Raw genomic sequence first — 14,208 nt, forward strand, 5'->3', positions numbered from 1 at the left:
CAGTAAAACTGTAGGACCATGTCCTCACTACAGTGTACATATAAAAACACTGTCCGACACCACATAAATATACATACTCTCTAGTTTGTTTTGTGTAAAATTAGTTTCCTCTTCTGTTTTCCAGAGCAGACTTCCCAGTGGGAACAGTTACAGATTATGTTTGAATGCAGGACTGAATAAACACAGATTGTCCCTGCTCAATGGGGACATCTAAACCTAAAAATCACTGCTAACATAGGAACAGGATCAGGGTTGGGTGGTTTGGTTCTAGAGAATGGGTTGGTCATTTTAAAAACAATTTATTACATTTACATCGCTGACATCATGGGGGTCTGTCAAATCAAAATCCTACACCTAAAAGACACTCTATTTCACCCTGCCCCTCCTTTACTCGTCTATCCCGTGTGTGTGTGTGTGTGTGTGTCAGCTTGTGTGGCTGTCTGCTCCTCAGCATGAAGGCTGCTGCTTGACTCGAGCAGACAGGCATCATTAAGCTGCTTGACAGCATCAATCTAGACTGATAGGACACCCATACTGGATGTATGAGGGCTAAAACAGGCATCTTTTAACTTGTGCGCACAGACGCACGCACGCTCACACACACACACACCATGGAACCACACACATAGCTTTTCAGTCTTGTGTGACACAGTCTATGATCCTATGCTCCCCTGCTAGAGACACAACATTTTGCATCCCTCCTCTCCATCCGCAAAGTCTCAGGTAGTTCTGTTGATATATTTGTTGACAGCCAACTCTGTTCTCTATTCTGATACATGTGTGTCTGTTCCAGCGGTCCTATAACTTTGGACTCTGATCCTGGAGATCCAGATTGAACTGTGGGGAAATCTCTGTTTGTCCGGCCCACACAGTCAGCAATATCCTCCAAACAAAATCTGGCATGTTTGCAAAGGCAAAACGGCGGAATTGCGACTATTTGGTTTGACTTGCAAAGAGTGCAGGCTTTCTGGCTGGAGTTGCAGCAATTTTCACACAGCTGTGTTCACAATCATGTGACTAATTTATGTTGATTCTTCCTCCATCAGCTGCTGGACATCATTAAATGAAAAGAACTCCAGTTATTATAGTGCCACTGCCACATATTCAATAACGGGTCAACAGACTGAAACTATACTGAGGACTTAAGCCCCCTAGTCTCCTTTGTAAACATTTTAATCCACTGATCAGCCAAAGAAATGACAGAATCTTCATTCTAAGAAAGTAGTCGAAATGTGAATCCACCAGCATGACACAATATCAGAGGTGTTTTCTTCAACAGGATTACCTGTTTGAATGAAGGATTAATAGAAAGCGGATGTGTGGATGTATTTAATGGCTGAACACTTAAGCAAAGCAAAAAGCTTTAATCCTGTAATCCTATAATAAACCCTCACCTCTGATTTGTATTGACTCTTACATACAGAAACAAACAACCAGTAATTTATTTGCACAATATTACAGAAAGCGAACACCTTTCTGACAAAGACAGTCTGATGTAAATAAAATGTGCTTTTCTTGTGTAATTTATTTATTTTTGAGCCAAAAGTAATTCATTATCCACCATGTGAGCTACCTAAAATCCTGAGGTTTTATTAATGATGTCTTTCTTATTATTCTCACTTTGACAAATTCACTGCTAGTAGATCCAATCAATCTGAGAACTTATTTTGTTTCTGTTGTTATTTTTCCTTTCTGCTACATGGCACCATGGTGTCATATTGGAACATTACATTTATGAAGTTATTCAAATTAACAATTAATGTGTCAATTACAGGCAGCAAGTACTTGTTACAAGCACTTGGCAACAATTACAGCTGAAGGGAGGAAGCCACTCCTGTTGGCAGTCTGTCACCTATAGTGGCAGGATTCATTTACTGCACTACCCTCTATTTACACTGACAGTTATTGTGGGATGCTTCACCATAATAACGGGTTTCTGTTTCAGGGAACCCAAACACTTTACTGGAGTTTTTAAATGCCATTTTCCAAAAATGTCTGGTTGACATTGTTCAACCCAAGTCAGGTGATGTTATGTCTCTGAAAGCATGCTAACTTATTTGTGGAGTGAAGCAAAAACAGTCTGGGGTAGCATCCTCTAGCTGCCATGTCTTCATCTAAAAGAGCTCTGAGACACACCGGCGGAGACCATACAAGATAAACAGCAGATTAGGCTTGGCGGTCTCAAGGTTTTACAGAATACCAGGGTATTTAGAAATCCAGATGGTATGACTTTTAATACCATTGAAAAAATGCAGACGCTTCTCTTTCTATGAAACTGATAAGGAGATGCTGTTTTGAGGTGATGTACGCCTTGTGAAATTGTCTGACTATCATTGTCAACACAACAATGTTATAACACCCTTCACTTTTCCAGCTGTTGGTAAACAACACACTCAAGAGCTTCAACTGCAGCCTTTATTGGCAAACAAACTGTAACCCATCACCAGCAGCTCAGCTTTTGCTTTGTTTGTTTTTTTAAACACAAATTCTGTCATTTACCGTGTACCCCACTGAAATGTCAGGGAGGTGTATTTTTATATAAAAATAGATGCTGCCCAAGCCTGGAGCAGATCTCAAACTAGTTTGGAATTTTGCAGCTGGCTGAGGACGTTAAACAAAACATCAGACAGACATCTCCTGTGTGATTCACTTTTTTCAGAATAATTAGCCGACCAGCTGATTTCAGCAAAATCATAACATGCCAGGTAAACAATTACATTACAATTACATGAATTACATTTCATTTTTAAACAGAACTTCTATTCCCGAGAAAAGAAACCAAAATATATCATAAAAGCTGGTTCACCTTCACTCTTCAACGATAAACACTGTTTCTGACAAAAGAGAAGAAAACACCAAAAGACCTTGAATCCCAGTAGTCAGTTTATCTAAAAAACACCAATAGAGACAGAGGAAGTGGAGCGCACAGTCTTTAGCGCTGATGAAGGATACATTTCTTTTCTCTGAATCAACCATAAAGAAGAAAATACACCATGTGCATGTTTCTATTGACAGGGATTCCCAACTCACCAAGACTGAATCACCAACAGATGTCAGAATCACTGAAGCACAACTTTAACAGCAAACAATCAGTTTAAACCTGCAGCAAGGAGAGGACGGTATCCACTTTGAGATGAAAAAAAACCAACTACTGAACATGACTGAACATCACTCACAGTCGCTTCTCATTGTCTCAGTGCAAATACATGCTGATCCAAGTGAAAAATCAATAAATTAAACTACTCTGCTCAAACAAAATTAATGGAACATTTAAATCCCACATCACATGTCGATGGACAAAACAGTTGAAAGTTCAACAAAATACACTTCTTCTTTACTGTACATTGTGTAATTCGTTTAGAACATAATGACGAAACGATGGTCAATGGAAACCAAAATCCGCCCGACTGAAAATCTAAGTAAAACAATTGACTTCACAGGCCGATCCAACTTGGGTGACTTTCATCACGGCAACTAATAATGTGATGTGCCTGTATGCACTCTCGACAATGTCTGGGCATGCTGCTGAAGGTGTCCTAAGGGATCTCCTGCCAGACCTGGATCAGGGCCTCAGTGAGGGAGGAACCCAGTGCCCACTGCACCAGTGTAAGGTCTGACAATGGCTCTGAGGATTTCCTCCCAGTATCTAACAGTAGTCAGGGTACTGTTGGCTAGCACGTGGAGTTCTGTGCGACTCTCCAAGGTTATGCCTCCCAAGACCATCACTGACCCACTGCCAAACCGGTCATGGATGATGTTGCAGGCAGCATTAAATTCACAATGGTGTCTCCAGACTCTTTCACGTTTACCACATGTGCTCAGTGTGAACTTGCTCTCATATCCAATGAAGGTTGAGGTCAAGGGGAACTGAGACTTCTTAAAGAGACTTCTTCAGTTCTGACTGAAGAAGTCTCTTGGATGAGGGACAAAATGTCTTCTAGTTTTCTTCTACAAAGTCCAGTTGCCCTTGACGTCAACCTTCGTTGGACAATTATGACCTGGATGACTGAGAACATTCACAGACATCTGCTCTCATATGTGGAATTGGGGCGCCTATGGAGGACCCGCCAATGTTGGTGGTCTCTGCACAGCAGTAGCCTGCTGGAGGTCATTTTGTAGGGCTCTGGCAGTGCTCCACCTGCTGCACAAAGGAACAGATACTGGTCCTGCTGCTGGGTTGATGCCCTTTTATGGAACAGCTCTCGTCGTGTAATGGGGACTCTGCTGGGAGATACAGCAAACCTTCTAGCGACGGCACATATGGATGTGCCAGCCTTGAGGTGCTGGTCTACCTGTGCAACCTCTCACAATCGCCTATGCTTCCTAACTGGCCAGATTGATATTCCAAAAGTTTAATTGACATAATATTGAGCCGTGTATTTCAGGTTCACTTTGAGAAACAACCTTGTGTAAGAATGTGCAGAAATTACAAAACATCCAGTTTATTTAATTTCTGCTTCATAAAAAAAAGTGTTTAATTAATGATCTGTTGCCCAGCATCATTAAAGCTAACTATAAACATTTACAGAACCACCTCAGTATATTGTTTGTAGAGACTCAAATACCTGTCATCACCGCTCCCATCAGAGGAAACAATCGCTCAAGTCTAGTGAGAAGTGAGAGATGGAGATGAAGGTTTACTGTATGTGTGAACTAATGAGAGGAAAGTTAGAGGGTAGTGAAAAGACTTTAACAACTCACTGAGAAAGGATTTAGTGTGAGAGGTAGTGATGGGAATCTTAACTATGGATCTTTTATTCAGCTCCATTATGTTCCCTCCCTCCTTTACAGCACATGAGCATAAATTATATTATTTTGTACTGAGCGAGATCGAAAACACAAAGAGAAGCCAAGTGAATTAAGTCAGCACCTGGAATCCAGGTGTGTTGTGGTCTTGGTGTCTCTGGTGCATCAACTCACAATGATTTCCTCCTTAAAGATCCCCTCCAGACACATTTCCAGACATAAAAGTGTTCTGTTTCCACAAAAATGTGTCTCTTTGTGTTAACTTTTACTTCTTCACCCTCACTGAAAAATCCAGAATCTATGAATATGCAAATATTTTTCACTTCACAAGTTTATCTGCTAGATGCAAAATGTCTCCTCCTTTCGCTGACAAGTTCATTCTCAGTGTTTGTGCACTGATGATTTGACGTTTCCAAATCAAACTTGTAGAAGTTGCGTTTTGGACCATGATTGGCTTCCCAACTACTTGTGATGTCACAAAACCATCTTGTACGTCCTGGTGTAAAACTGAGATTTAGAATGAGCACAGAGAAACTTTCCTCCTTCAGCAGATGACCGTCAAAACATCATTCTGCAGAGTGAAGCTCAAACATCCAAGCGAAGGAACAATAAGCTAAACATATTTTTGAGAGCAGGGGGCACTTTAACGCTTTCATGCATGAATTATGACAGCCTTTGTCAGGATTTTTTTCCTATGTGTTTTTATTGCTCTTTAGGCATGTAAAATAAAATTTCAATTTCAGTTTTTTTAAACACATTTTTCAAGGAGTTTCTTACATGTCGACTAAGGTGGACAGCGTGCGCCTATGGTATTAACTGAAGAAATTTGTTGTTGTTTAACAAACTAATGAATAAAATGATATAGTATGTGAAAACTATATTTTTAATGCTGTTAAACCAATGTGGTCACATATTTTCACATATTCTAATGCAGTTTAATGCAATACCTAAAGCTGAACAGCCATTCATCCTCACTGCCACTAGTATTATACTTACTTGATTCTGATGGAATTTGCTCCACTATCCTGAATGCATTTCTATTACTTGCTGCAACACACTAAATTTTACTCATATAATGGAACTAATCTGCACAAAATATTGTTTTTGTTACAAAAACTGCAAGTGTAACATAAATCCATTGATTTACATCCAAAAAAGTTAGTGCACATGAAGTATTTTCAAGAAAAACAAAGTCTCAGTAATAGTTCATTGCAGTTGAAATATAGCCAGTGATGCATAATGTCCAATTTAGTAGACAGATGATTAATTGTAATTTCCTCCCAACATAAAATCAATACTTGGAAAATCTAACAATTGTACTACTCCTTAGTTGTTACTAGATGTTACCAAATTTTATTTACGTGCAGGGGTCTCCTATAATCGTCTGTCGGCCATCTTGGTTTTGACGAATTTAAGTTGCACTAACAATGGCTTACTAGACAGTGGCAGTGTATGGCATAACACTCTAGTGTCCACTGAAGTGGATGATGTGCAACTAGACTATCAGAACCTCTGCCCATTCAATTAAATGGCTTCTGAATAGCTGTCCACTGTAGTGACCACTACGCCCTCTGGCCACTCTGTGATGTGTGTCTGTGTGCTTACTGTAGGTTTATGTGGTGAGCACCTGTTCTGGTGAGAAGCTCTGAAAAGTGTTGAATGTTTGCAAACAACTTTGCATTCAAGAGCTTCTGTATGCTGAAAAACATCCTGTAAAACAATCACTAAGCAAACATGGACATCATCAGAAGGATCCTGTGGCAGTTTCTTCTGATAAAAAGTCTCCTGCTCAGCAGCTGACTCAAACCATCTTGGAAGCTGGAGGTTACTTCAGCACATTGGCACACTATAGCATCAGAGTTTCCACTGTGATCACTGGGTGACATTTTTAAAGACACAAAAAAGAAGGCAAATAAACACTGAATTTAAACTAATTATGCTACAAAGGTACTGCTTGATTAAAAGACTAAGTAAAGACTAACTAACTGTTGTTGCGGTTGTTCAATAATGGATCATAAAACAGTGCTCAGTGCAACAAGTTTCTCCAAATACAGAGTCAGGTGTTGATTCAAATAATTACCTTTGATGATTAAAAATGAAAGATCTATGATACTAATTGGAGTGATTCTGGTTATTCAAATATTAACAGAAATGTCTGAAACCAGTCCTGGAACTAGCCTACTGTGCATCTACATGATCAGTACCTCCCATCAGTTGGCTAAAATATGACTATTATGGCTGTTGGACCTTCACAAAATTCCATATAATTGATAATGCAGTGAGCAGCTAAATGTATTTAGTTGAATTTTCATGGGAAATATTATATTCAAAGAAATAAATGCAACACCAACAAACTCACTACTGGCCCATCTTCATTAACCAAATGAGCCTGATGTTTATCCAATAATTTGGATTATCAGTAAATACACGAAAGGGGGGTCAACTCTGTGTTTAAGTGTGTGTCACAACTTTGTCAGATGAAGGGCTCAGCTGTTAGTGGTTAGACTGCTGTACTTACAATCTGGAGAGCATCATTACTTACTGCTGACATTTAATTACAGAACTAGACAGTAGAGGAGACATGCAAACTAATCGTTCTTACAGTCTACCCTTCTATTTGTCCTGCTACCATCATCTCTCCTGCTGGCAAAAGTTGTCTCTTACTCGTGTTCCTTCCCATTGTCTTCTTCATTCATCCATCTGTACACACTCTCTCTCTCTCTCTCTCTCTCACTCTCACACACACACACACACACACACACACTCTACACCAATAGAGCTGCAAAGATAAATCGAATAATCAATTAGTTGTCAACTATTAAGTTAAACGCCAATTATTTTGATAATCAATAAATTGATTTGAAAAATTTCTTTAAAAGAAAAAGCATCTGATTCCAGCTCCCTAAATGTGAATGTTTTCTGGTTTCTTTACTTCTCTATGACAGTACCCTGAATGTCTTTGGGTTTTGGACAAAACAAGACATTTGAGGACATCATCTTGACCTTTGGGAAACACTGATTCCCATCTATCACACCTGTCTGACATTTTATAGACCAAACAACTCATCGATTAATCGAGAAAATAATCGACAAATGAATCGAACAATGAAAATAATCATTAGCTGCAGCCCTACACACCAATAAAACCAGCATAAGAGCAGTGCCAAACAGAAGTCAATAGGTCAAGAATTATCCAATCTATGATGCAGACACCATGGGCCAAAGTTAAGAGAGATATTTCTATAGATATTAAAGGATTTCAAGGCTTAAATTTGACAATTTACACAAGCTAACTGGCACTTGTCCTTGCACATGTGCCACCGAATTGTGCACACACATTTCATCAGAGAGGCCAGCATGCTGACATCAGTGTGAGAGTGGAGATGACAGCCTCCACATGTCTGTGCACTACTCTGCTGAGAGGAGACTCTACTGAAGCTGTCAGCTGGACCATCAGCCTCTGAGGCTGCTCTCTTCTGTGTCACACACTGCTACTGGACATGAGGACTGCTCTCAGCTCAGCTACACTCATCACCAACTTTATTTAGAGAACACAGCTCTACTGTAACAGTCAACAGCAGAAAGTCACAGTTTTCGCCGTGAAGAGGTCTCTCATGTCCGCTGTTTTCAGGGGAGGGAGGTCACTCCACATACCTTCATGACTCGAGTCAGCATCAGACGGACAGAAGCACAACAAACATCCACGGATGTTGGCATTCCCCTCTCAACTCCGGGGTTTCCTAGTGGAAAACGTCAGGACATGAAATGAAAAGAATGAAACGATCCCTTGCCTTGAAATCCAAAGAGGAAAGCGACGCCGGGGATCCACACGGTGTTTATCCAGAAGTAAAGCATGGTGTCCTTTAGTCAGGTGCAAAAGCTCCGCGCTCTTCCCGACGAAGCTCCGTCTGCAGCGGTTAATTTCCAGAAGAGAAAGCGCTGTAAATGAAGCCGAGCGGAGGAAGAAATCCCAGTCTGAACGGTGCCGATGAACACAAGAGGAGCTGGAGACTCTGTCACTGCTCCATCTGCAGCTTCCACACGGACAGTAGCGACCCCTACCGAAACGCATCCGAGTGTGCTTCAGTGCGAGTCCTGTCTCTGTGTGCGGTCAGTATGTTTGTCCTAAAGCAGCAGTTCACGGCTCAGCACTGCCAGCAGGACTAATCGCAACAAATCTAGAGCATTTCATTCAGCACCACAACCATGATTCATCACATGGAGACTCAGCGGTTCTAAAAATTAATGAATGAGTGAAGATGACGGCTCATTTGGGATATTTGCACTTTAAGAAAAGTTATTTTTTGTATGAGTAATATTAGTGCCCACATATTGTACTTGATGTGTAGGGCCTAATTAATTCAGAATCCCTGTATGGTTCAAAATCAAATCGTAAAAACCAGAAAACAAGTTCCAACGAAAACAGAAAAACAGATATACAGAAAACAAAAAACAGACATCGGTTTTTGTTTTTTCTGTTAAAACCCAAACGGAAAAATTTATTTTGATATTTAATGTGTCAAATTAAAGTAGCTTTGATAACACTTGAATACACTTGATAAACCTGCAGCAGATACACATGGGCGGTGCCTGATTAAATGTAATTAAGATGAGCTTCAACATAGGGTCATTTTCATTCAGTCTCTTTAGCCTACACCGTTTCAACTTGACCTTTATTTTCTCCTTCTTCTTGAGATGAAAAAAATTTAGAAAGTTGCGCGTCCTGTGGAGAGCCTCCAGCTGCAGTAACACATGGATTAGGCTATGCCTAAAGTCAGAAGAAGCTCCTGACTACTTGGTTAGGTTTTAAATCATGTCAGTAACATGACGGATGTCCTTCTCCTTTGCTATGTTGTACTGGCACTGGAGGTAGCTGCCACAATAAATTTAAATATGGTTTGTTTATAACATGCTGCAAAAATGAGATTTTTTCTGGTGAGGAACTTTTGCTCATATGGGTAAAGTGGAAACAGATTAAATGGAGCCAGTTGTTCAGTGTTATCTGTGCACCCTGATTGATTTTTGGATCTTTGTCATCACAGGGAAGGAACACTGCTGCTTGCAGCTACATAGTCTATTGTATTTGTATTTTGTTTATTTGTAATCTCAGTTTTGTTTCCTTTTAGTTTCCATCTGTGTTTAGCTTCCACCCACGAGACCTTATGGCACAGGTGGATTGTATTTGGAGGGTTTGTTTACATTCCCGACCTGTTTCCGTCACACTGCTCATTTATAGTTTAGGCTCAGTGGAGAATAATACTGTTTTCATTATAACATGCCAGCAGCAAGAGAAACAAAGCAAAGGTTAGATGGAATCCCATCAAAACAGTCTGATGGAAAATGTAGTTTGCTGTCATAGTCGGTATGCGGTGTGTATACAATAAGTTACATTTCAGCAGTCTCACTTCTCTGTCATACTTTATTCATGGTACACCAACATGATAGCAAGTGTGTGTGTGTGTGTGTGTGTGTGTGTGTGTGTGTGTGTGTGTGTGTGTGTGTGTGTGTGTGCGCGCGCGCACGTGTGTGTGTGTGTGTGTGTGTGTGTGTGTCTGTTGGGAGGGGTATTGTGTCTTGTAACATCCTCAGTCTGAGCCACATCAGTTAAAACACTTGAATCACAGACCATCTCACAGCCCACAGTGTAAACACATCACAGAACAGACATCAGAAATACTCTGTCTGTTTGAACGATGGCTCCATGCATCACAGTACTTGAACATGCAAAACTTCCAGCAGACAACTGTAGTGAGTCATTGTTTGTGGGCAGATGGTTGAAAATGATTTCACATTAGCAAGTGTCATTAATACATTTGCAAAACAGTAAAATCTTACTAATGTTGGAAAAAGACATTAAAATCACATGATGCAAGAAATGAGGCAAATATAAGTTTATTTCAGTTTATATTGTCAGACAGTGTTTCCTGCTTTCACAGTTCTGTAATAAGAGACATCACCACTGTAGGTGAAAACATGACTGATTCATTTTAAAGAGTGCAGTCCTCTCATGTCATCTCACACTGGACACTGAGTTCAAAGCTCCTGACCTCTGTCCAGCCTGCAGTGTTTCTGTCCTCCAGCAATCCTTGTGGATGTCAGTGTGAAAGCCTCAAGCTGATGTTGATGTTCATGAATCTGGGGCAGTGAGGAAAATATGATATCACTCTGAGGAGGAAATCTGAACACAAATGGGAATGGCATGACACAGGGGAATCCGTTCATTGTCCAGGATACACTCTGGAACTGCTGGAAATGCAAAATAGGCTTTACTTTTCTTAGACTTTTCTTAGACCAAGGACCAAGATAATCAAAAGTAAAAGGTAAAGGAGGAAGTGAAATGCAGAAATTGATGGAGGTAGAGACCAACCAAAAGGAAAGTAAAAAAAATAAACCACACCAGGTGAGACTAAACTGGAAATTGAAGTTGTTAACTAATGGAGGATTTCTTTCTAACCTTGTGTGAGAAATTTTGTATGTTCCCCTCTTCTACTCCATCCTGCTTGTACAATCCATCCATCAGTTTTGGACTGTTTCACTCCTATTTCCCTGCAAGACCTCATTGATCTGGTGGTCAGTATGAAAACTTCCTCAAGCCCTATAGACATTTTACCAACTCTCATGCCCAACAACGTACTTGGGTCTGTTGGTCCATGCCTGGTCTCGATTATAAATAGTTCTTTGAAACCGGGAGTTATCCCAGCTTATTTTAAAAATGCAGTTGAGCAAGCTTCTTCTGAAAAACTGACCTTGATCCATCCAACCCCAAAAACTAGGCCTGCAATCTAAGCTGCCTTTTATCATAAAAAATCTAGAGAAAGTTGCAGCAGCTCAAACAGCTCACTGCCGAACTTTACACTTGGCACAGTGCAGTCAGGCAAGTACTGTTCTCCTGGCAACCTCCAAACTCAGACTCATCCATCGGATTGCCAGACAGAGAAGCGTGATTCGTAACTCCAGAGAACACATCTCCTCTGCTCTAGTGTCCAGTGGCGGCGTGCTTTACACCACTGCATCCGACGCTTTGAATTGCACTTAGTGATGTAAGGCTTGGATGCAGCTGATCGGCCATGGAAACCCATTCCATGAAGCTCTCTATGCGCTGTTCTTGAGCTAATCCGAAGGCCACACGATGTTTGGATGTCAGCAGCTATTGACTCTGCAGAAATGTGGTGATTTCTGCGCATGCCCTGACCCCACCCTGTGATTTTATGTGGAACACCTGAATTCAATGATTCGGAGTGGCGTCCCAATAGTTTTGTTAATATAGTGTATATGTCATATCACACAGCCCTATTTATTAATGGAAGTTAGATTGTGAATCAAACACTCTGAAGCTTTTTGGATGAAAGGAACAGCAAGCAAGTGAAGATCATCTGCCTTTTGCTTATTGCTCACACTTGATGGAAGAGCTGGTGGTGGAGGGCGAGTGGTTACCTGCTCTGTCATTTTTGCAGCCAGGTGGCCACCTCACTTGAATTTGTCCCTAATTCTGTGGAGAGGGCTATGGACTAACACATCTCCAGAATTTGATCACCATACCATTATTAACTTACTTAATGTCTCGCAGACCTTGGATAGATGTGCTGTTTATTTTGTTTGCCGTAGTTTGTTTTCCAATTGAGCTACCTTGAGAAGCCAAGTGGTTTCTTTAGGTCATCCTGAGGTGTTGTCGTGTAAAGTCAGCCGAATGTGAAAATGTACTTTTGGCTTGCATACCAAAAACTTGCAAACAAATGGATTCATTAGGACTGCCAAGAAAAACTTGCATATATTCTACAGTGAGTGAGCTATGGCCAGCAGGTGTTGTTTGAATAGGTATTATTCAAACCATTTTAAGAAGATGAGTTTGAATTCCCATTGAATTTCAGGTAAATTCTCTGCTTGAGTTGTGTTTGTATCACATTACCACTTGTCTTTCTACTTGCATATATTTGCATCTATTTTGAATACCAACTTAATTTAGAAATTGTGAACTTCCCCAACTCAGGTGCACACAGTTGTGCACTGCCTTCCAAGGCCAGGTGGACCTAATTCAGCAATCAGCTGTAGCACTCCTGGGGTAGAAGGAGATGACAGATGAGGGACATGGATGCACAGCACAGGAAAACACATACAGCCATAACAACATTTACCAGATACAAAAACTGACTTTAGAAAGTCGGAAAAATGTCATATTGAATCCAGAAAAAGTCTTTGGACTGTGCATAAACTTCACTCTATGTAAAACCACTCTACAGTCCTATCAAAGCAAAATGCCAGCATTTTAACAAATACTTTACAATTACTTTACATTCACATTCCACTTTAATCTTGCTGTGTCTGACAATGTCCAAAATACTCTTTAATTTGACCCAGTTGTGTTTCTAATGAATAGATCTGAAAATGTCATCAAGGTAAATAAAAACTAAACTACTTTAGTTTCAGGAGAACAATTCTTTACACTGAAATTAAATGTTTGACTTGTGTGACTTATTTGTTGTGAGCATGGAACTGAATAACTGGTCTATAAATAGTATCAGATGTTGGTATTTGTATTGTGGTGGTAATTTTAAAAGAATTGATTTTCCTCAAATTAAGTTAATTTAAGGAAGTCTGAAACTGTCACAAATAACCCTAGTACAAGATAACTCAAAAGGGGTTTCCGATCTAAGATAAATGGATATTACTCTAATGTAAAATGTGAACATGTGGTCATTTTTAATCAAGAAAAAAACAGATTTGAATATGTTGATAATACACCTTGTCAAGTTATCCTTTTAGATATGTGTAGCTTCCCCTCTTGAAAGAGAATATGTCTAGCTAAGACTCTTCAATCGAAGTATCTGTAAAATGGCATTAAAATTCATTTTTAATTAAAAACCCATAAATTTACATGAAGTTTACATTTCTTTTTTTATCCCATTAAAAGGTGTGGACACCTGTCATTTAACAATAAATTAAATATTTCCTTTCTGTAATTTTACCACTTTTGGGCAATTATTAATATTTTAATCTAACTTGTAATCTTAGCACTTTGATACAAGTCAACATCTGTGAAATTACAGTAATTATGGCTGTTTTCAATGATCAAAATTGTGTTTTGACAGTTTAACAATGCTTGTAGACATACACTGATTAAATTAACATTTATTCAATGTTTTTATTTTCCAAATATCCATAATTAAAGGAGATTTGTCACTTAACAAGCAAATCTATATCAAATTACAGAACACATGTTTTTTGTTATGGTTAACTGTAACTAATTGTACCAAGTTTAAGAAATGTTTTAAACTTAAATTTAACTGTTATTTGTTTTAAATAAGAAAAGTAATATTTGTGAAAATACAGTAAATTCCTGAATATATTGGAACAGTTTGTTTACATCAAAAAACCCAACATTGTCTTAAAAATAACAGAAATGTTAGGGTTATTCACATGCACTCTAAATAATGCTGGGTTATTTAATCTACCCAACCGCTGGGT

The 14,208-nt window shown here is 39.5% G+C and overlaps 1 protein-coding gene across 1 annotated transcript in view; it reads right to left on the reverse strand.

The window, feature by feature from the left end:
- Positions 1-8,816, reverse strand: part of LOC123985620 (limbic system associated membrane protein) — a 520,828-nt gene extending 512,012 nt beyond the window's left edge. Inside the window, exon 1 of the mRNA XM_046073301.1 lies at positions 8,538-8,816. Coding sequence (XP_045929257.1) covers positions 8,538-8,601 — 64 coding nt within the window. The 5' untranslated portion in view covers positions 8,602-8,816. The remainder of the gene's footprint in view (positions 1-8,537) is intronic.
- Positions 8,817-14,208: the final 5,392 nt, after the last annotated feature.

This window comes from Micropterus dolomieu, linkage group LG17 (genome assembly GCF_021292245.1).
Source record: "Micropterus dolomieu isolate WLL.071019.BEF.003 ecotype Adirondacks linkage group LG17, ASM2129224v1, whole genome shotgun sequence".
Lineage (NCBI taxonomy): Eukaryota > Metazoa > Chordata > Actinopteri > Centrarchiformes > Centrarchidae > Micropterus > Micropterus dolomieu.